Source organism: Cavia porcellus, unplaced genomic scaffold (assembly GCF_034190915.1).
Source record: "Cavia porcellus strain 051 isolate PalLab524CR breed Dunkin Hartley unplaced genomic scaffold, mCavPor4.1 scaffold_9, whole genome shotgun sequence".
In the NCBI taxonomy this organism is placed as follows: Eukaryota; Metazoa; Chordata; class Mammalia; order Rodentia; family Caviidae; genus Cavia; species Cavia porcellus.
In genome coordinates, this window is record NW_026947492.1 from 62,708,401 (window position 1) to 62,730,893 (window position 22,493).

A 22,493-nucleotide genomic window follows, 5' to 3' on the forward strand; every position below is an offset into this window, starting at 1 on the left:
CAAAACCCTTATCTTAGACCAGAGATCAAGGTTTAATGGACATTACTTCCTGTAATTTGATGCTTACAGTTAGAGCTCCTTAAGATTATTAGATTTTGTTTTTGTTTCTTTGAGACAGGGACTTCTATGCAGCTCAAGCGGGCCTCAAACTTATTGCCATCTTCCTGCCTTAGCCTCCCTAGTGCTGAGATGACAGGCATGCACCACCATGCCCAGCTGATTATATCAGTTTTCTTAATTCTAAGGTTTTTGAATGCCAGAATGTTGGAAGGCAGCCTAATATTACAACAAGAATATAAGAGTTTCAAAAACTAGAAGACCTGGGTTCTGCTTTTATCACAGTTACACACTGGCTGTGTGAGTATTGTCATTGGATCTTTTTTTCCAAATCTTGTTAACAAGGTTTCCAGTGAAACTTTAAATACAATCCAGTGTTAAGCTCTACAGAGCCCCTCTGGAAGGGTTCAGATCACACACTGAAACCCCAGTATTGCTCAGGTAGACCTTCGCCTTGCAGCAGTTATGTAGCGCCCAGGGCTGAGTTTTTTCTTGCTGAGTCTTGCTGAGTCTTTTCTTGGGGAAGATAAGATTAGCAGCTTTACCTGCACTTTTTAGGTAGATGAGTTGTGGAACAGCAGCCCAACAGAGTCCTGTGTTTGGCTGAGCTCAGGAGCAAAGAACAGCCAGACCCTGCAGCTAGGGCTGTGGGAAGCAAGATGTCCAGCTTCGCCTCCAGTGTTGGCCATCGGCTTCTGGCTGTGTGGTCTTGGATGAGTCTCAGCTTCCTCAGAGGCTTTCACTATACAGTCTCTTTGATATTACCTGTCTGATTACCCTCACAGAATCTCTTGAGAGTTCCAGGAATGTGAACTTGTCTGGAAAATTACTTGGGCTTTGAGTCATTGTTCTCACATCCACAGAGCTGTAGGTTTCCCTAGCACCTGTCCTGCCTCAACGAGAGCACTTATCACCCCCTCTTGGTGTGAGTTACCTGTTTCTTTGTCTCTCACAGGAGAGTTCAGAAAGCCCAGGGGTTTAGCTTAGTAGTTTAAGTGCCTGCTCGGCAAGTGCAAGTTCATGTGTTCCATCCCCCTACCAAAAAAAAAAAGGAGAGTTTGGGAAGCCTTGGTACCACTGCCATATTGTTCAGTACTGTGCCTTTAAACAGTTAACAATGACTTACTGAATACCTTTTTGAAATTATTTTGTAAATGGGAAAGCATTAAGCAAATTTTACTATCACGGTCACGGTCATAATCTCTAAAGGCTGACTTCCCTTTGAAAAATTAACAAGTAAAAATTAAGTAGTTCAGTTAATTCATGCAGCTAATATCACCTGCCATTTCGGGTACAGTACTGGGTGGTCAAGCCTTGCCTCATGGAACTTAAAGCCTAGGCAGAGATTAATTCTGCAAATATGAAGTTGCAACTGTGACAGGTGCTGCAAAGGAGCCACACAGAGAAGTGAGAGCCTGCGTCAGTGAGGTTACCCCCTCCTCTGGGAGCCTGTGCTCATGCTCCAAAGTGAAGAGTGAGATGGCTTTTCCTATGTGAAAAAGGGTGGGAAGAGCTTTCCTGGCAGAAGTAAATTTTGCTTACTAAAATCCTGTGGGAGAGGAGTCCTGGCAAGTGTGAGGGACTGAAAAGGCTGGTGAACTGCGGCCAGAGGAAGGTGCCAGGAGCCTGGAAACAGGCTGGGCGAGGCATCAGAGGCCATGTGGAAGAGCTTTGTCTTTATTTCAGTAGCAGTGGCAGCTGAAGGGGGTGGGCACAGTGATGGGATCAGCAACAGTAGGAACCAGGCTGAGTACCTGCCTGTCCTGTTGGCATGGCCCTGCACCTTAAGGCAGCATAGGCCTCTAAGCAGTAATTCCCTAGGACTCCGCAGCAGAGCAGTTGTCTGGGTCTTTCTCCTTAGCACCTTTGCTGCAGTCCAAGAGCTGCTGTGCCTCTTAAGACCCCAGCTCAGTGATAGCTGCAACACTAATCCTGTCAAGGCTGAAGCCAATTGAATAGTTTCCCAAGGAATTATCCTAGAAACTGAGGCAGAGAGAACTCCAAGAATACTGAAAATAGACAAGCTAATGTGTTACTGAACTTACAGTGTTCACTTCAGTTGGTTGCTTGTCAGCTCCCATTTTGTCCCTTTCCTTTTTAAAAAAGTGGGGAGAGGCTTCTCAGAAAATCTCTCTTCTGAACCATGTGGCCCTTCTACATCTTGCCTCCTTCTCTCTCACTTTTGAGTAAGGCTGCTAGGCTCAGAGTCCTCCCAGGACAATACATGGTCCTGTCCTTGTGATTGTCTCCAAGTGACTTTTGGCAGGAATCAGTAGCAAGTACTCTGGAGTCTGACAGTACAAGATTTGAATCTTAGCCATGCCATTTGTTAACCCTGTAGCCTTAGAAAAGTTGTCTGGCCTAGAAGCCTTAGATGCTTAGCTTGCCAAGTGGGGATTGTGATTGACCAACCTCTCAAACTTGCTGTAAGGATTAAATGAACTGTGTGCAAACCTCATAGTACCATGCCTAGCACACAACAGGGGCTCAGTATGTAGTAGCTGGCATTATTGATTGTTTTTTGTTACACAAAATTTCCCCCTAATTAGTAAAATTAATGAAGATACTGGAGAGAATTTTCTGTATATTGTTTTCACCACCTACATTTCGAAGCATTTAATGTGAACATTCAGAGCCACCTCCCTAGTCTGGTGAACACAGGGTAAATGAATATTAAGATGGGCAGAAAGATACATAGCCTAACATCCTTAGTTTTAACCTCTCTTTTAGGACCTACATGTATTCAAAAATTAGTGTTTGTAGTGTGTTACTTAATAATTTCATATATATTATTTTGTGTATATATATATAAAACATAAAACAATATTTTAGTTGAAATACTTTCATAATATTGTTAACACTATTGATGTTTAATAACATTGTTAATATTACTGCTAGTGTTTATTGAATGCCTTTTTTGTGTTAGGCACTGTCCAAGGCTTTAGTCACTACATCCTTTCAACAGTCTTGCAAATATCATAGCCTGCTTTATGGGTGTTGAAAAAGGAGCTCAGATTGCTTCAGTGACTTACCCAAAGTTGCCCACTTAGAAAGCGGCCCGCCACTTCATCCTGCTGACAAGAAGGCTGGGAGGCCACAGAAAAATCTGCCTGTCCCACTTTCTTCATAGGCATTGTGTAAATGGTTGGGGGTGAGGGTGCCTGGCTTATGGATAATCCACAAGGTTTCTAAATATAAGCTGTCAAGTCCAAATCTCATATGTATCCTGTTCTCAACTCCGCTTCTCACCTACTTGTCCCCAAACCCCCCAGCCAAGTCTGGCCTCTCCCTCCCAAGAGGAGCCCCCATTCTAGTCACACTGGGCCTCTTACTGTCCCAGAGGTATACTGTTTGTGAACCATTGTAGTGCTTCCAGCCCACCCTGTTGCTCTGTCTGTTTAGATCCTGTCTGTGTGTCCTTGCCCACCTCCAACCCTTTCTCCTTCAGAAAGCTCACCCTGACTCATAGAAATAGCTGGTGTGTTCGAAAGTTTAGGCAATAGCTGTGAAGATAGATTCATTATGATGCCCATTCTCGATGACTTTTATCTACTTTTGAAGACCTACAATGTCTCCAATGTTTTGGTTTTGTTGGTTTTTTTCTTTACTGTTTTGTTCAATTTTATTATAACTGATAATATAGGCAATTCTATTAGAGATAGCGGGAGGCATTATGGTAACCATTGTTGATCACCTTGTATTATGCTTTTACATTATCTATTGTGTCCACCTTTTTGATTTGATTGACTCTGTTCTGTTATGTCACATTTGGTTCTACTCCCTTCCAAAAAAGTAGTAAGAACTGTGGAAGTAACAAAACCCAAAATGTGTAATTGTCATTGTACAAAAGAGAGGAAAAGAAAGTGCTCTAAATGATATAACTGCAGGTATATTTAAGTGTATAAGATAGAAAATGATATCACTGAGTTTTATTGGATCATTGAACAGAACTGTTTGCAGTATCATTGTTGGAATGTCCACTTTACAAGCTTTAATTTTGTGACTTGAACAATTATTTCTAAGATGACAATATGTATCCATTAACTAGTGATTTCCTACTGTTTATTTTTTTCTGTAAATCTGTATAACTTGTACCCTTTCTCTGCTTTTTTTTCCTCCTTAAATAAAATTTAAAAAAAAAAAGAAATAGCTGGTGTTTATTAACTACCTGCTATGTGTATTATTTTGTGCCAACAGTGTTGCTGAACAGATTGTTATGTCCGTTATTCAGATGAGAAAAATTTAATGCCCAGGCAGATTTAGTGCTTGCTTGAGAACTCACAGCAAGTCCCTGATAGAGCCTTGATTTAAACCAAGGCCCACAAAAGTCTACAATATCCACTTTTCTCATTGTAGTTCACTGTATTCGTCTTTCTTAATCAGAATCTCATGGGTCTTGAAGGCTGAGCCATATAGTATAATGTTAAGTGAGTCACCATCTTGTCTTTCTGTATAGTCACTTCATGCATGTTTCTCCTGACTTAGGCTATGAGCTTTGTCATAGCAAGGTGGTGGCACCTACTTACTTCTCTTGCCTCCACCATAGCAATTACCTGTGGTTGACTAGGCACTGAGAAAGTACACAGTACAGATAGTCTCACCAGTTGATTGATTGGTTGATTGAAACCCTGTTTATTCTCCAAATTCTGCCCAGCAGGAGAGCAGAGCAGGAAGGCAGCAGCTGGGCAGGCTGACTGGTCTCCAGGAGCCTCCATTCATGTGGATGAGAGGCCTAGGAAAGCTGCATAAGAATCCTCTCTCAGACTGGCTGAGGCATTCTTGTCAATGCCCTTTTGTTTTGGAGGTAGCACCGAGGCCTCCTGGGAAGTTTGTATGTTTGACTAGCCTTGCAGATGGACAGAGAGCAGGGGCAGGATGTAAAACACAAACAATTGGGGGAGGCTCCTGGAATTCCCAGGGGTTCACAATTCAGCCAATGGGGCATGATGCTTCCCAGGGCAGATCTGGGTTCAGTCACAGCCGCTGCCTGAATCAGATAGGAACCCAGGCACTTTTGTCTCCAGATCACTTCCTTGCCATTATTCCTGCCCCACTGTTTAGCTGCTTTAATGATCAGCATACAGACTCCTTAGGCACCTCTAGGTACAAGGTGCTCAGTGCCTTCTGAAGAATAGATTCTGATTGAATAAGCATTCATTCTTTCTTCATTCATTCATTTTTTCTTCTTTTAAAATATAATTACATACCAGAAAACTCTTTTAAAGTGTACTACCATTCAGTGGATTTTAATACATTTGTAAGATTGTACAGCCAGCATCACAGTCCTAATTTCATAACATTTCATCACCCCCTAAAAAATCCCTGATGTCATTAGGAAGTGCATCTTACCCAGACCTCTACACCCTGCCTAATTTTTCTGTCTCTTTAGGTTTACCTATTCTGGACATGTCACATTAATGGCATATGATACGTGGCTTTTGTGTCTGACTTCTTTCACTTAAGAATAATGTTTCCAAGATTCATCCATGTTGACAGTACTTGATTCCTTTTTGTGACTGAATAATACTCCATGTATAGATATATGACAGTTAATTTATCCATTTGAAAGTTGATGGATATTTGTTTTTAGCTATTGTGAATAACGCTGCTATGAACATTTGTGCACAAGTTTGTATGTGAATGTATATTTTTGTATCTCTTGGGTGTGTACCTAGGAACAGAGTTGCTGGATCATATGGTAACTGTGTTAAACACTGTAAGGAACTGCCAAATTACTGCCAAATGTAGCTCCAAACCAGCTACACTTTAAATTCCCAAGCAGTGTATTCCAGTTTCTCCACATCCTTTCCAACTCTTGTTACCATCTGTGTTTTTTATTATAATCATCGTAAAACAGTATTGTGGTTTTGATTTACATTTCCCTAGTGAGTAATGATGTGGACCATCTCTCCATATGCTTATTGGCCTTTTATATATCTTTTTTGGCATTTATTCATTCTGATAGCCTATTATGAACAATCTGTCTCACCAAGCTTTCAGGAGGAAAATAAGGACATACATGACTATCTCTTCCTTTCAAAGAACTTAGATTCTGATGGAAGAATTACATTTAGTGAATATAAAAAATTAGGGCTTCATCAACATGATGTTCTTTAGTCTGACTGTGGAGATAGATAGTATTTGGACTGAAGAAACTTGGGAAAATTTTTCTGAACAGAGGAAGTAAGATAAGCAAAAGTGTGTTAAAATTAATAGAAAACAATTTGACCTTGTGGTGAATTCTGAAATATGTGTGAAACCTAGAACTTGACACATTACATGTCATTACCTGTTCGCTGCCTCTGTAACTTTCCTGCTTTGGTTGCGGCTCTGGCCTGTATAACTGCTAGGCTTCCGGTTTGCTGTTCCAAATCTTTAATTATTAGAAGATAGTGCTCCAGACTACTTAAGCCTTGTCCTCCTTAGCCTAGTGGTTTCAAATCTCATCTTAGTCATTTTCCAGTGAAGAGCCACAGAGTTTTGGCGCCCTCTCTGAATTCCTGACCATTGTTGTGAAGAGCAGAGCAAACATCCGCTCAGCAGAGATTGCATGCTTCTCTTAAAATGACCTGAGTTTACATTAGATTTCTTGGCAGCTGGTTACATTCCTAGAATCTATTAAGCTTGTGGTGAGACCAGCCTACTGAGAAGCAGGGCTACTTGTATTCTTTGAACTTTTGATTGGATTTTTTTGCCACATTTATTCCAAGCCAAAGGCAATGCCACTTGCTTTTGTATTGCCACGAGAATATGAACGTGGTAATGGTAGTCTGGAGACTGCCATGAAGGTTCACTGGGCCATTCTCATCCTGAGACTATGAGAGTCTCTTCCAAGGGAAAAGTTTCTAGGATAAACTAATGAGATAAGGCAATCAAAATGTCTTCATCCCCAGATAACCTTCCCTTTTAAGGGTTTTCCTTCTTTATCCTGTTCGTCAACTGTAGCTGTAGTCCTGTCAGACAAATACACTGTTCTGCCGCATGTTACATGAGGGAAATAAGGGAAGGAATGTGTGCCTTGGAAGGCACTATGCTTCCAGTAGGAAGGCACCCACTGTTTGTGGACCCGGAAGTCGCTTGTCTGAGTTGTGTGCTGCTTGTGTGATTCACAGACTCAAATTAGATCATAAATGTCAAGTTCCTGAGGTACAGGAGGCTGCCCCAGAAATGTGAGTTCTTTGAACCAAGTCCTTTGGGAGCTCAAGACACAAAGAGCCAACCAAGCCCGCTGCTGTTCTTAGCAGTCCTGCCCAAACGTCTCTCAGAGCGCCTATGATATTTAACACATTTGATTACTTACTTACCCAACCCGGGACCCCACCACCAGCTCAGATTGAGATTTCTTGTGTGAGCAAGGGCTGTCATGGTGCCTTTCACCCCCTGCACAGAGACTGGCTTTGAGACTCTGTGACTTCTGTTTTATTGAGTGAGCAAAGGCTAAATCTTTTCTGTCCGCGCCAGTGGGCCAAGTATTATGGTTGGTTTATACAGTCTACATTCCCTACTTCAGTTCTGGAGATTGAACCCAGGATCTTTGCACGGAGCTGCATCCTCAGCCCCTTCTTTATTTATTTTGAGGCTGGGTCTCAGTAAAGTGCTAGGTAGCCCAGGCTGGACTCAAACTTGTACCCTCCTGTCTCAGCCTCCCAAAGTGCTACAATTACAGGTGTATGTTATCACACCCAGTTGAAATCTCTTTACTGAGTATCTCTCATGGTTCTGAAATCTCTTTACTGAGTATCTCTCATGGTGGTGGCTTAAGTACCAACCCAGTTTAAGAAGTGTAAAGAGCTACTGTGTCTCATTGCTATTTGTGGTAAGTTTCCTGGTGACCAGCTAGCTGCCCAGCTGCCCACTGCTGTAGCTCAGTCTTGCCACAGGGCCAGTAGGTGGCGCTAATGGCCCTTTCCCACATCTCAGCAGTTTAGACAGGCTTTTCCTCATCCCCAGGGCAGCTCCTGACTGGACATGAATGTACCCCAGGGCAGTTACCCAAATTAGAGTTCCCTAGCTCATCTCCCCACTTTATGGCCTTGAATTGTTTAAATTTTACATTTTGTTAAGTTCCAATCTTAGTGGATCAGCCTGAAGCAGAGATGTTTTACCTGGTGGCTCTCAGGAGATCATTAGAGGAATTTGTGCTTCTGCCTCCAGGAAGTCATCCCTGAGGCTTTTGTTGCACCGACTTGTGCTCAGTGCACCTCTGCCACTGTCTTTGGTTATATTTTACCTGTATGCCATGCAAGCAGCTATCCAGGGAATAACTTGAAGGCAGGAAGACATCCTGCTGTGAGTCCTCTAACAGTCCTCAGAAAGAGTTTATGAATGGATGGATGAATGATAGTAAGAGGAACCTCAAACAGTTGTTACCCAAATTGAAAGGAATTCTTCAAACAAACTACCTTTATTCTGCTTATGTAAATATTATGAAAATTTCTAAAGTACTAAGGAACTTTAAATGAAACTGAAGATACATGCAGCATTTGATCCTGATGTTGATCCTGGAGTGTATCTGGCTCACAGGGGAAATTGCTATAAAGGCTATTGGGATAATTGAAGAAATTTGAATATAGTTAGCATATTAGATGAAATGGGACAGTTGTCATTTGATATCCATGGGAAATCATGGTTACCCAGATCCACAGATGCTCAAGTCCCTAATATAAAACAGTGTAATTTTTGTATATAACCTTATCATATCCTCATATATACTTTAAAATCATCTCTAGATTACTCATAATACTTAATACAATGTAAATGCTGAATAACTGGCTATAATGAATTGTTTAGGTAAATAGTGACAATGAAAAACTATACATTCATTACAGATGCAGTTTTTTTTTTTTTTTCACTTGGTATTTTCGGTCTGCAGTTGTTTGAATTCACAGATGGGAAACTAAAGGATTCAGAGTGTATCAGTATAAAGTGTTCCGTCCTTGTAAGGAAATACATGTTGAATTTGGCAATGAAGAGGTGTAATGTCTAAATTTCATTCTCACATGGGCCAGGAAAGAAAAATGACAAAGAAAATGATGTAAGATGTAAAGAGGATATGAGTGAAAGATACATAAAAGATTTGGGGGGGGGTTCCTTTTTTTTTTTTTTTTTTTTTTTTTTGTCGTGGTACTGGGAATTGAACCAGGGAGTTGACCATGTTAGGCAAGTGCACTGCCACTGAGCAGCATCTTCAGCATTTTAAAAAATTCTTATTTTGTGACAGGGTCTCTCTAAGTTACCTAGGCTGTCCTCAAACTTGCAATCTTGCCTCAAACTACCAAGAAGTTTTGTGCTATTTCCTTAACTGATCTGTAAGTTTGAAATTATTTCAAAATAAAAAGTTAAAAATAATCTCTGCGCTTAAATGTATTTCAGGCTTTTGTGAGAAGGGTGGGACAAAGAATGATCACCTAGCACAGGCTTTATTCTTTAGTTTACCAAGTATTCATTGAAGTTGTCATGTAGCTTTTCCACAGTGTTCCTGTTTTTTCCACCATGGTGTCAGGGATTGAACCCAGGGCCCTTGCACTGAGCTATATCCCAGGTTCCTTTTTTTAATACTTTATTTTGAGACAGGGTCTTGCTACGTCTTGCTATGTAAGTTCCCCAGCCTGGGCCAGATTTTAGTGATCCTCCTGCCTCAGCCTCCCAGAGTACTGGAATTACAGGCATGTATTGGTATGCCAAATAGAAGAATTTTAATAACAGTAACTAACATTTGGAAAACATAAGTACTTTTGAGTACAGTATTTTCTTTGATCATCTTAACACCCTTGTCAGGAAGGTCTGGCAGACTGGTAAGGAAAGATAAATGAGGCTCACAGAGGTTAACATACCCTGGCATCTTACAACCTGGCAGAGACGGGTGGACTCCTATATAGGACAGTGTTCTCCAGAGGGAAGGCTTGCTTTCTTTTTATTAATGCATGAGTATAGAGTATGTAATGTTTATATTTCTTGTGTGTACATGCACATTATACATCTTAACTCCTTTTTCATCCCTGCTTCACCCCTTCATTTCTTGATCTCCTTCCCCTTCCAAATGGGAGGCTTTGTGAACCTACATATCTGTGCATATAAAGGAAGGATTCAGCAGATTGGCTTAGCAGGTTATCCTTTAAGCTCAAACACCTTTAAAAACTTTTTCTGTACTAGAAAATAACCAGTCATGAAATGTACAAACACATTGCAGAGTGCACCACTTTCACCGTAGTGCTGCACGCATGCTAGTCTCTCTCCTCCTTGCTGCCCACCCTCTTCCCCAGAGGTGGCCAGCATGGCAGAATACTGGTGTCTGTGTCCCTGGTGGTGAGAGTGTCTGGAGAGCTTCCTGGACGAAAGATCCCAAGCTGGACCTCAGAGGAGGGTGCCCAGTTGAAATAGTGCATAAGAGGCCAAAGAAGCCTTGCTTCTTTGGAGTTAGCACCAGGCCACTGCCTAAAGTCTGCTGACCCAAGCTGGGATCCCCCAGAGCAGCCTTTGCTGTCTACTGCCCTCACTCCATCCCCACCTCTACCCCTAGCTGGCCGGTAGATAAGGCACAGATGGAGGCTGCCCGGGGATTCTAGCCCCAGGCGCCTCGCCTCTGCTCAGACAGAGCCTGGTGCTGCTATTACTGTAAACAGAGCCTTCTGTGAGGCTCCAGCCAGGGACCTGTTGGCCAGATAGCCATCATGATTGGGTCTGCATGGCTCAGTGCTTCCAGGCCTCTGATGCAAGTGGGACAGGACTCCCCTCTCTTCAGCCCTTCCAGCTGGTTCACATGCAGGATCCGGAAATAGTTGGAACAATGCATAATTGAAGTTCACTGGCCACTTTGTATTGATTGATCATAAAGAAAGAGGAAGAAAAGTCAAGTGGCACCTCCCTCCCCTGAGTGGGAGAGCAAGTTAGCCAGAATTACTATAAAAGTCCCCATCTCCCCTGCCTGGACTCTCTTCTTCCCTTCTGCGAAAAGCAAATCTGAGGAGTTGTCTTTTCTTTGGAAGTTTTGCTGTATCATATCCGCTAAGAATCTGCTTCTTAATTTTCATTGTAATGTTATGCATGAGGCATAAGAGTTTATAGTTGTTAGCGACTTCAGAAATAATTTCATCCAATTCTCCCATTTTACTGTAGAGAAAAATAGGAGACATAACTCGAATCCATGACCTCTAATTCTTACTGGAGTCATAACTTACTGGAGTCATGACAGCTACTTACTGGAGTCATGACTCGAATCCATGACCTCTAATTCTCTGGCCTGTGTCCACAAATGTCTACAGCTTTGAGCCTGAGCAGCCTCCCCCACACGAGCCTAAGTTCTTTGAAAAAAACAGGTGTACAGTTATGAGGTAGGTAACTTCAATCTAAGGCAGAAGTATTGATAAGAGATCCATGTAGGCAAGTGTGGTAGACATTCAGTCACACAGACCCGAAGCCCACCATGGCTTACACTGGGAGCAGAGCTGAAGGTGAGTCCAAGAGGGCATCCTGGGGAATTAGGCAAGTGAACGGCATACAACTGTGTTGTTACAGCTTAGCAGAGGGCATTGTGGCATCAAAAAAGCCATCAGGAAGAAAATATAGGATCTTTCTTTTTCTAAAAAAATTTTATTGTTTTATGAAAGAAGATTAATGGTCCAGTCATCACTATAGAGAACAACAGAACTTTAGGTAATACAGACTGGCTCAGAAAAAACAAAGTGTGACTCATCTATCTCTCTTCCTTTCCTGGTCAGAACTAATAAACTTAGTCACAGGTCTGCTTACCTCAGGAACCTTGATGGCTGGAAGTGCTGCCTTTTTTTTTCCCCATTCTGGTTTGTTCCTCTCCAGTAGACTCTTCAGGCTCTTGGGCTAGCAGACCCTTCTTGTTCCAGCTCTGCCCTTGCTTGGGGGTTTAGATAGGTCAGAGAGCAGGAGCTGTCACTTAGGTGAAGGGTTGGAGTATAAGCATTTCAGAGAGGCTGAGTCTTTTTGTTGTTGTTTTTTCTCCCCAAATCCATTTTATTTCAACGAAAAAACAAAGAAGAAAAAAAAACACCTAAAAATTTTAGAACATTGTGCATCATCATCACCAAATCACTCACTCAGAGCACAAGGCATCTGCATTCAATTGTCCAGACAATACCAGGACAAATCTTTCTCGTCAGTGAATGCAGAGAAATCAGTAGCATAACTATCTTAACTGATTTTTTGTATACATATACATATCTTTCACCTTCTCACTAATGAGACATGTGTGACTTATTTATTTCACTAAAGAGTATGGTCTCAAGTTGCTTCCATTTACCTGTAGAAGTCTCCAGTTTATCCTTCTTTGTGGCTGAGTAGTACTCCATTATATGAAAATACCATATCTTTTTTATCCATGCCCCAATCAGTGGGCATTTAAGTTGTTTCCAAGGCCTGGCTATTACAAATTATGCTGCTATAAACATGGGTTTTAATTCTTTTGGAAACATACCCAGAAGGGGAATAGCTGTGTTGAATGGGACCCCTAGTCCTAGTTTTTGAGAAATTTCCACGCTGATTTCCACAGCAGTTACACCAGAGAGGCCATGTCTTTCATCCATAGCTTTCATCCAGTAAGTGGTAGAAGGTGAATGTGAACTGCAGTCTTTCTTGTTCCATGCCACTGCCTGAGTGAGAGTTGTGTAAGAGCTGGTATTCAGCTCTGGACATCTGGTGTGGTCTTCTGTGCCTTCTACCCTGACTGACCCTCACTGTCATTTACCACTGCCCTGCCAAGCAGGAGAACTTGTTCATTAGTGAAGGGCTTTCCCCCAGTCTGAAGTAAGCCCAGAAAGGCCTGCCGTGCCCACCCCCACTTCCCAGCCTCAACACAAGCTTCTCTGCCCTGAGTGGCAGTCTGTATTAAGCATTCTACTCATCATCTCAGGGATGATGGAATCTTAACCTTTTCGGAGACACCGTGCTCTGTTACAAACATTGCTCTTTTTAAAAGAGATTGATTCACTTGCCGCATTTTGTCCATTGGTGAAAATCACAGGGGAGAGCAGGGGTGGCTTTTTGAGGCCTCAGAGGCCCTTTTAACCACTCTCAGCAGGCAGCTGCCCCTAGCTGGCCCAGGACTTTGAAATGACTGCCTGCTGGGTATTCACTTGCAAAGCAACAAAATCAAGTGGAGAGACAGGCTTGTGAAATTCTAACTTTTGGGGCTCTCTGCAATGAGGAGAAGCAGGAGAGGGTCCTGCCCAGTTCTTCAAAAGAAAAAGTTTGTATTTGCTGCAGTGGTGGTGAAATTAGCCATGGTCCTTCTCAGTTTACCAGGTACCTGTACCTTACAGAATTCTGCCTTGTGTTGTGTCTCTCAGTCCTGCGGCCACTTTGCACAAGAGACATTACTGTCCCCCATTTCCTAGCTAGCAAATGACGGAACCGGAATCCTAACTCCAGCCCTTATACCCCAGAGTCATTGCTTTTTCATCACATCTTAGCTCCAAAAGGTGGAAAAAAATGATGCCCAGTCACAACAAACTGAGCAGGATTTGGAAAGCTGGAGTCTCCCTGAATAACACCACGTTCTCCTGTGAATGACCTCACAGATGTACAAATCCGTTTCCACGTCCTTGTTCGGTGCTGCTTCCTAAAATTGTGTGGCACTGACAGGGCTTGTGCTCCCCTGTGGACCTCCGAAAGACCAAAGCTTAATGAGATGACCTTCTTAGGGTGTCAGAACAATAGATGGCAGAGCTGAAACTAGAACCCAGGGCTCCTGCCTCTGCTTTGTGTTCTTTCAATGAAATCTAGCAAATTGGAGCTGCCTCTGCCACCAGTCCCTTTTCTTAAAACACTGCAACAGTGTACAAAAAAGCAAGCCTGCATTTGCAAATGTGCAACAAGTAGCTCAAAATTATCGGTGATAATCACACATTAAAACAATAATGTGATACTCCTTGTGCCCGGTAGACTGATACTGATTAGGAAACTGGCCACCAACAAGTTATGGCAAGGAAGGGCTTGCACAGGAACACCCTTGTCCTGCTGTTGGGAGAGTAGTGGAGCAGCTGTCCTGAAGAGGACACTGGCACCATTTAGTCTTATCAAGGACACATGTACCTCACTACCCAGGCATCCTACTCCTACAACCTACCACAGAGAAAGGCTCACACAGGTCCGGAAGGGGCATGCAGTTGGTTTTGGTGGCTGGGAGATGGTGGCCTTTTGCTCTCTGCATACCAATCGCAAGAGAAAACGTGAAGAACTCTACTGGTCTCCTTGTCCACATTTTCTACTCATCCCCTTTCAAATTTAATCTGCATAAATTAATTTTTATTTATTTATTTGCCTTGAGACCTTGAATTATAGCCCCACTGTCTTTGATAAAAGATTAAAGAATGACAAATAGGCTTCTCCGCTGTTGCCAAATTCATTCTAGCAGTGGTGTCCCATTGGTACCTGTGTTGAGGCGATTCTGTGGCTCTTTCAGCAGCTCCACAAGAAAGCACTGCTGGGGTAGACTCGGCTGTATGTTTTAGACATAAGAGTGCTGTGTAGTTTCGTATTTGCCAGATGTTCATCAGCACTTTAGACTGCAGCTTTAGCATTATTGCCCCCATGGAGCTGTGAACCCCTGGATATTATATGCAAAATATAATGTTTGAGTGCATATCAATCGAGTTCTTGCTTCTTGACTGTGCACTGTCACCCACCTAGATCTGCCTGATGTCACTTAATATTCCTTCCCTGCTTTGCCATCATATCCTGTTCTTTTTGTTCTGAGTGCTGTGCCTTTCCTCCCATTTCCATAAACTCGTTTTATTCTTCTGGGCATAGTTCATGTCCTTACCCTCAGAAACCTCTTTGATTTTCTTCAGCCTTTCCTGATTTTCTAGCCTTTCTAGACTGGGGACCAGAGAAATGAAGTCTCACTTCAGAATTGCAGCTATCTGAATCCATCCAGACTATTAAACTTCAGAGCCACAGCTTTCCATGCTACCACACACTTCGCTGACTTGACAAGAAGGTTTTGTGCTGAGTTTTTTTATCTCTTATAAAATTCACTCCCAGTATTCGTAAACCAACATCCATGGCCATAGAAAATAGTTTCTTCATAGAAAAAAATTTAATAGAGTATGTGGTACAAAGCTGTGGGCTTTAACCAAAAGAAAGCCTCCAAACCAAAGGTAGGAAATGAGCATTTCCTGCCCTCCTCTCCCAACACTCTGTCCTCACAGTTTGGAACCCAGCCATACCACACCTGCTTCAGAGCTTCCCAGATGCCAGGCCTTTGTCTCTGGATGGAGAGAGTTCACCTTGCCTTGGAGCAGTGCTTCCCCTCCCTCACTCCTTTTGTGTGGCTTATTCCCTTTTATCATCACCTTGGAAAGGTGACCATCCTGGTCATCAAGAATGGATTGGCTTTCTGTGCTGCACAGCTGCAACCTTGTTCTCTCTCACAGGACTCATTGGGTGTGTGGTCCTGGGCTTGGTGTCTGTGTTTCCTCAGGCTGTGACAGTGTACAGGTCTCAGTCACTGCATCAACAGAATCCAAGGTACTTGGCCCTCAGGGCCAAATGTGTAGACAAGTACATGATGTCTCTTATTTACTTTCCTACTTCACCAGCACAGACATTTTATTTGGCTTTGTCCAGAGGAGCATTTTACTACAGATTATGACACAGGAATGGTACTAAGACTCAAACTTTTTTACCTTTGCACTCTGTACCCATTGCCTACTTGGCTAGAACTGCTGCATTGCAGACAGCCTCCTGGTTCCCCAATCTCTGCCTGCTTTTTCTTCATAAGGATGACTGCCTAATGGGCGCATCACTCAACTTTCAGTCCCCGCTTTCCTGTCACTGCATTCTTGATTTCTTCCTGTTTGGAGTCATCTTTATTGGATTATGTGCTCCCCTCGAGCAGACCCCATGTCTTCTCACTCATGTCCAGGATCCAGCACAGAACCAAGCACATGCTATGGTTTGCTGAGATAAGTTTACTTTACTTTTCATGAAGCCAGGGTCTGTCTAGAATGTGGCAAAGGGTGGACTCCAGCTACAGAATCATTACCAACTTGGGTACTTGTCACTAAATTGCCACTAAGCTAGCTGTACAACCTTAACCAAATCATTTCTCTTCACTGGGTCTCTTTGCTCACCCATCATAAAAAGAGCTTCCTACCTACTCCTTAAACTTGTGTGAAGAGCAAATGAACTCCTAAATGTAAACCCAGGACAGCTCCTTTCCTACAAAAGTTGGTTCTATTTCTTTCCCTTCTGTCTAGCCACCCTACATTATATGGCTTTCTGTTTGTAGGACTCAGAATTAAGATTATAGTGATATGCTTTTTAAATCCTGTGTTTGTTCATTTGTCCAACAATTATTTTACTCGTACTTTGTGCCAGGTACTGATCTATAGATTAAAATCCATGTGGAGTCCATGTGGAGTCTGCTAGGAATATAATATAGCATTTCTAACATTCTTTCCATCTTTCCTTGGGTTAAAAGATTTCCCTTGTCTAGTTAGCCACAATACAAATAAACTTGAGGAATGGATCCATTTGTAACCTGGGAACTGCCTAGGTAAGACATATCATTAGATGTTCTCTGCCAAGCAAGAAGGAGAGCTATGGACTAGATGAGTCAAGGCTTCTCAGGAGAGAATCCAAAAGCCACGGTTATATCATATGGCATAGGAACAGAATTTGAACAATAGAAGAGGTAGGGAAGGAGCATTCTGGACCAGGGACAGGAGTGTCAGGGTATTAAAGCTGGGAGGGCACATTCTTTTCTCAGAATGCTGAGAGAATAACAGTAGAGGGCAGACTCATGGAAGGAAAAGAGAGAGGTAGGAGAAGCTTTGGGTGGATGAGAGATGATCAGAGATGCTGGAATGGGGCATGTAGTTCCTAAAGGCCTCTAATTTAAAACTTATCTGGCCTACCTGCTTATTGGCCATTAACCTTTCCTTTGAGATTATTTCCACTTGTGTCCATGAAAGCTGTAAACTAAAAATATTTCTATCTCTTTTCAGGCTGTTATCACAAGGTGCAGACATCAATGCAAGACACAGACTTGGCTGGACCGCACTCATGGTGGCAGCCATTAACCGAAATGACAGGTGAGACTCTCCTTCCACACAAGCTCCCCTAGTCATATCTCTGCAGATCAGGTTCCTGACACTCTGCCACCCTTGCCTACTGCCTGATTGTTCTCCAGAGGCAGGGAATTGGATTCAGGTTAAGGTACTAGACTATGCCTGGGGCATTAGACTGTTTAGTAGATGTTAAGGGAAAGGTATGGCTTTGGCTTCCACCTCATCAATCACTGATTCTGTGACCTTGGGCCAAACATGAACACCAAATGTTTGAAAGTCTGTTGTAAATGGTTAGTATAGAAATGCAAACCGTCATCATATTTTTGTTACTTACTGTCTGTCCATGTTGAGAAGTCTGTTGTCACTGTCTTCACAATAAGGGGTCCACTAGGACCTTGGAAGTTCTTTTGGAAACTGAAAAAAGTTGGAGTTTTACTTTCCTTCTATTGGAGTTGTATTATTTTACATTTATTTCACCATTCCATCAAGGTTGTAGGTACTGTATAAAGATCAAAAATAGTATACTTTTGTGTTTAAAGTTATTTCTGATTTTTAGAGCCATCCTACTGAATGTATATTGTTATGTTCATTTTGCAGCTGAGAAAGCTGAAACCCAAAGAGATAAAGTAATTTCTATAAAGTCACATGGGCAGATCTTAGAACCTGGACAGGCTGCCTAGAAAATGGGTGTTTTATACTGTATTACATCAGTGCCTGCAGATCCCATGTCCTAGGCTAGTACTGAATGCTGCTTTTCCATCTCACCTCTTCAGATTTCTACCTCAAAGTCTGTATAATTCTGGTGGGGAAATACATTTACACTACTTGTGATTGTGCAAAAAAATTAGGTTGTGAAAAGGGATGTTTTTAAAGAAAACAATCTGAGCATTTCAGGAGCTGCCACTGAAATGATGATTGGAGGCCCAAATTTAATTGTACTTTCAAGCAAATCATTAAGGTTTTTTCTTCCAGAAATCTCTACCTTTGGAAGGGTCCCAAATAAGGAAGAAGGCCACAAAACTGGGATTTTGGGATACAAAGATGATCTGCCTCTGATTGGCTGAGAGACTTAGCTTTTCTTGAGTTGAAAAATTTTCTTTTGTTCCTTGATTGTGAATTTGTTGTCAGTTTTATTTGTTATCTTGCACTCTAAGCACTTATTCTTTAAAAGATAATTGATACTATACTAAGGATATACTTCAGAAAAAGGATTTGCTTTCCTAGCATGCTCAAGGCCCTAGATTCAATTCCTGGCACTGCTAGGGCATTGTGGGGAGGAGGGTATGATATAAAGATAAAAATCAGCTTTACAATTGAGAGACCTGGAATCCAATCATAATTCTGACCTTTAGTTGAGTTTCAGAACCCCATGGACATCTGTTTTTTCCGTAATAAATTACTTATTTCTACATTTAGTAAGTACCTGTTCTGAGCTAGACTTTTTACTAGTCTTTGGAGGATCAGAGACCCTGGTGGAGCTCACATCCTGACATGGAAAAGAAATGCGAGTAAAGAAACATCATATATAATGTCAACAGTGATGTCAGTGCAGAGTGTACAGGGTGTTACTGAAGCAGAGGAGGTGAGGGAACTCCATCTGGTAGCTAAGTAAATGCTATTCCTTAAGACTCAGATAAGATAATGTGTGTATTCCTTGTTATAAATGGTGAGTTGTTATTCCCCTGTGCTCTTGTTAAAACTCTACGTATATGTGTATGTTCTCTATCACTGATACCATACCCTACCCAGCATTCCTCTTTCCCAGCTTGCAAACAAGAACAGCCAAAGCTGTAGAAGGAAGGAGGAGGGTGATCCTGGCCATGTGTATTTTCAGAGTTGAGACTGAATAGGATATAACGTGATGCTTAGAGTACTATAAATTAGTAACCAGGTAGCTAGTAGATGAGCTTATTGGTCCATCTCTCTCTGAATCTAATGAGTTGTTGGTTTAACTGATTTGCTGTGTCATTATCTAGGATGATTAGCAAATCAGTGATGCTTGTTGAATAAAGTGAGAATGTTGACTTGTATTTAGTTGTTTTGATTTCTAGGACTAATTAGTGGTATTTTTTTAAGATTTTGTACCCTCCTCTCCCAGTATCCACAGAAGACAAATTTTTATAGAAAATGACATTCTTAGATTTCTTTATTCACATCACAAAAATTTTTTGGCCCCCTACTGTTTGCCAAATACTGTTCTTGAAATAACATCATAATACAATGGAATATTACTCAGATGATAAAAAAAAAGAAATAACATTATTGATAAACAGGCCAAGATCCTTGCCCAGATAGAGCTTATTTCTTTAATCATGGTAGAACCCAGGCAGAGAGCAGCACGAGCAGACAATAAATAGTAAGAATAATTCATATGTAAACCATACAATATATGAGAGGATAAGAATTGCCATGGAAGAAAGGAGAAATAGAACCTGTAAGAAAGAAACTATCAGTATGTTGATCACGATCAGTAGGCCTTGATAAATAAACTTCCTTGTGAGTAGTCTTGAGAGATCACCATGTCTGTACCAACACAACCTACCAGTAAATCTTTCCTTATTAGAAGTGTGCTGATTCTCCTAAGATCAATCACCAGACCTCTCAGGAACCATATTGGTCAGAATTCAAATGCCACCACCCTTGAATTGGATTTGGGAAAGAGCAGCATGCCTTGATTGAGGCTGAAAGTAGAGAACTTCTGCCTTCTGTGGAATGTTGACAGCCCAGACACTCAAAGAGAAATGCTGGGCGTAGCCCAGTCCTTTACCCCTTAGGTACCTGCTTAACATGTTAAATCCTTAGGAACATAGGATACACTGATCTCCATCTTTAAGGAGTTTATGCCATACAAATTATGTATTTATTATTTAATTTGTTTTGAGTAGGAAATATTTGTGTAGTATCATCATAGTAAAATTTTTAAAATAAGTATAGAAAATTCTTTAGTAATTATTCCTTTTTATTTCTGAAGAGGGTTTGAAATATCTTAAATACAAATATAAATACACATAGGAGAGTTAAAACTGGATCAAGATCAGAAATCTTATTGGTAAAAGGAAAGATAATTGTATCAAGATTGAACCAAAGGTTTTCTTTTCTGAAAATAGATTTATTGTTTTTCTAAAAATAATATAGAGAGGAAAGTGGCAGTCACTTGAATTCCCTCTATCTAGACATTTATCATGGCATATATACTTATTTGTGTTGTAATTTGACATAAATGGTACTATGCTGTCTGTACTCACTGTAAATGAAGTAATTAGTGAAATTAAATATTAAGTTAGGTAGTTTTCCGGACACGCAAAGCAAAAGGGGAGATCAGAGGGGGTTTTCTTGTTGTTTTCTTTTTCTTCCTTTAGGAGAAAAGAACTTTATTCTGATATCCTTTATATTATCATTTTATGCATCCCACATTTTAAAAAAACTATCCTATGCTAGCCACTGATACGTGGGCCATAGAGGGATTCAGAGAACAAGTAGTAATAGCCTTTGCCTTAAAAGAAGCTTACTTTGACTACTGACATCAAGGACTTGAGTAATGTGATGGCCATTGTCCTCAGCATCAGTTCTGCCAGAGATTTACCAGCATTCTGTTAGGGCAGTTCTTTTGCCACCCTCAGTAACAGCTTGGGTGTAGCGTTGACTCAAGGGTCAGTAGTCTAGCCCCTTCTCCACGGTGAGCCCTTGATAAGCCTTATGCCACAAGGCACTTGTTTAGCCTGATTCTGGGTGCCTTGTTCTGTGTTGCACTCTGACCCAGGCTAGCTAAAGGCTAAGCCACAGGGTCTCAGGATGATACTGTTACTTAGCATAACCTTCACTGGCTAGTGCAAATACACCCAGCCTTCAGCTAAATTCAATTAGTCTTTCTTTAAGAAAGGAAAGAAATCCAATTTTGCCAAACACGGACAGACGGTGGAAGGCACTTTGATGTTACAACTTCTCAGTGATGCTTTACTTAGTCACAAGTTCATAAGCAAGAAGGCTTAATTACTTGGGAAAACACAAGATTAAAACTGGACACAATGACTGAGTATCCGCTCTCGGGTGACTTGATTCGAACCCATGCAACCCAGTTCGTGTGTGGTGCAAACTTTGATGTGTGCTATGACAAGCTGAAAGTCATGACCCCTTTAGAGAAGCTCCTTCAGATGGCATTTGTGGGATATGTAGGCGGAGAGGCAGAGTCTGCCAGGACTGTTTGCTCAACTTTGATGTCCAAGCAGCCACAGGCTCCGCTGTTTGCTCTTTCACTGAGGGTTGGATTGGGAGCCTCCTACTTTTTGCAGTGGACAATAGTCAGCAATGGAGTGTGACGACTATTGACCATTCCAGAAGCCTGATGGACCAGAACAGGGCTTTGAGAGATGCAGAGCCTGGGGGGCCAAAAGCTGTTTATAGGACAATCATTTTTCCATCTGTAGCTTTACTTAAAGCCCTTGTGATAGTTGGATATATGTGATGGAAATGAAAATTATCTTGGGAGTCTCAGCAGGTGCCAAGTACTGCTTTACTCTCTACCCAATAACCCCAGCATATCTGTAAATTGGAAGTTTAAGTCTTTCCTTTTCCCTTCTTCAAAGAATATGTATAGGGAATAATGGTATGATAGAAAAGTGGTCTGACTTAGATCCTTTTAATTTCTAACTCTTCGAAAAGAAGCTGTCAAAACACATGTCTGGTGAAGAGAGTATCTAGAATATATAAAGAACTCTTACAAATCAATAATAAAATGGTAACCCAATTTTTAAATACAGGCAAAAGGTCTTTGCTGGTATTTCACCAAAGAAGAGATAGATGACACATATGTACAAAGATACTCAGCATTGTTAGTCACTAGGGAAATGCAAGTTAAAGTTAGAATAAGCTATCATCACATACTAGCTAAAATTAGAAAAACCAACAATACCAAGATTTGGCAAGGATGCAAAACAGCTGTCATACATTGCTGATAGGAATGCATGATAGGATGGCCACATTGGAAAACTTCAGCAATTTCTTATAAAGGTAAAACATACATTTACCCTGAAGCCCAGCAATACCAACCTCTATATATTTGTCCAAAAATATGTGTATAAAAGTATTTGTAGCAGCTTTTTTACCTTTGCTAAAAACTGGAAATGACCCATGTGTCTCAACTAGCAAATGACAAACTAGTGGAATAATACCATTAAAAAAAGAAAAGAAAACACAAACTATTTATATGTCCAACAACATAGACAACTCTCAAACGTCTGCGCTCAGTTAAAACCAACACAAAAGCTACCCATTTGTATAGTCCTATGTATATAACATTTTGGAAAAGACAATGCTTTAAGGACAAAAATCAGAGATTGGGTTTGAAGGTGGAGGGAGGATGTAAAGGAACTTTCACGGTAATGGAAAAAATACCTA

At 41.4% G+C, this 22,493-nt stretch overlaps 1 protein-coding gene across 4 annotated transcripts in view; it reads left to right on the forward strand.

Moving 5' to 3' along the window:
- Positions 1-22,493, forward strand: part of Clpb (ClpB family mitochondrial disaggregase) — a 158,536-nt gene that overhangs the window by 11,343 nt on the left and 124,700 nt on the right. For all 4 annotated transcript variants that reach the window (XM_063256559.1, XM_003463463.5, XM_005000740.4 and 1 more), the window contains exon 3: positions 17,037-17,123. In XM_063256559.1, coding sequence (XP_063112629.1) covers positions 17,037-17,123 — 87 coding nt within the window. The remainder of the gene's footprint in view (positions 1-17,036; positions 17,124-22,493) is intronic.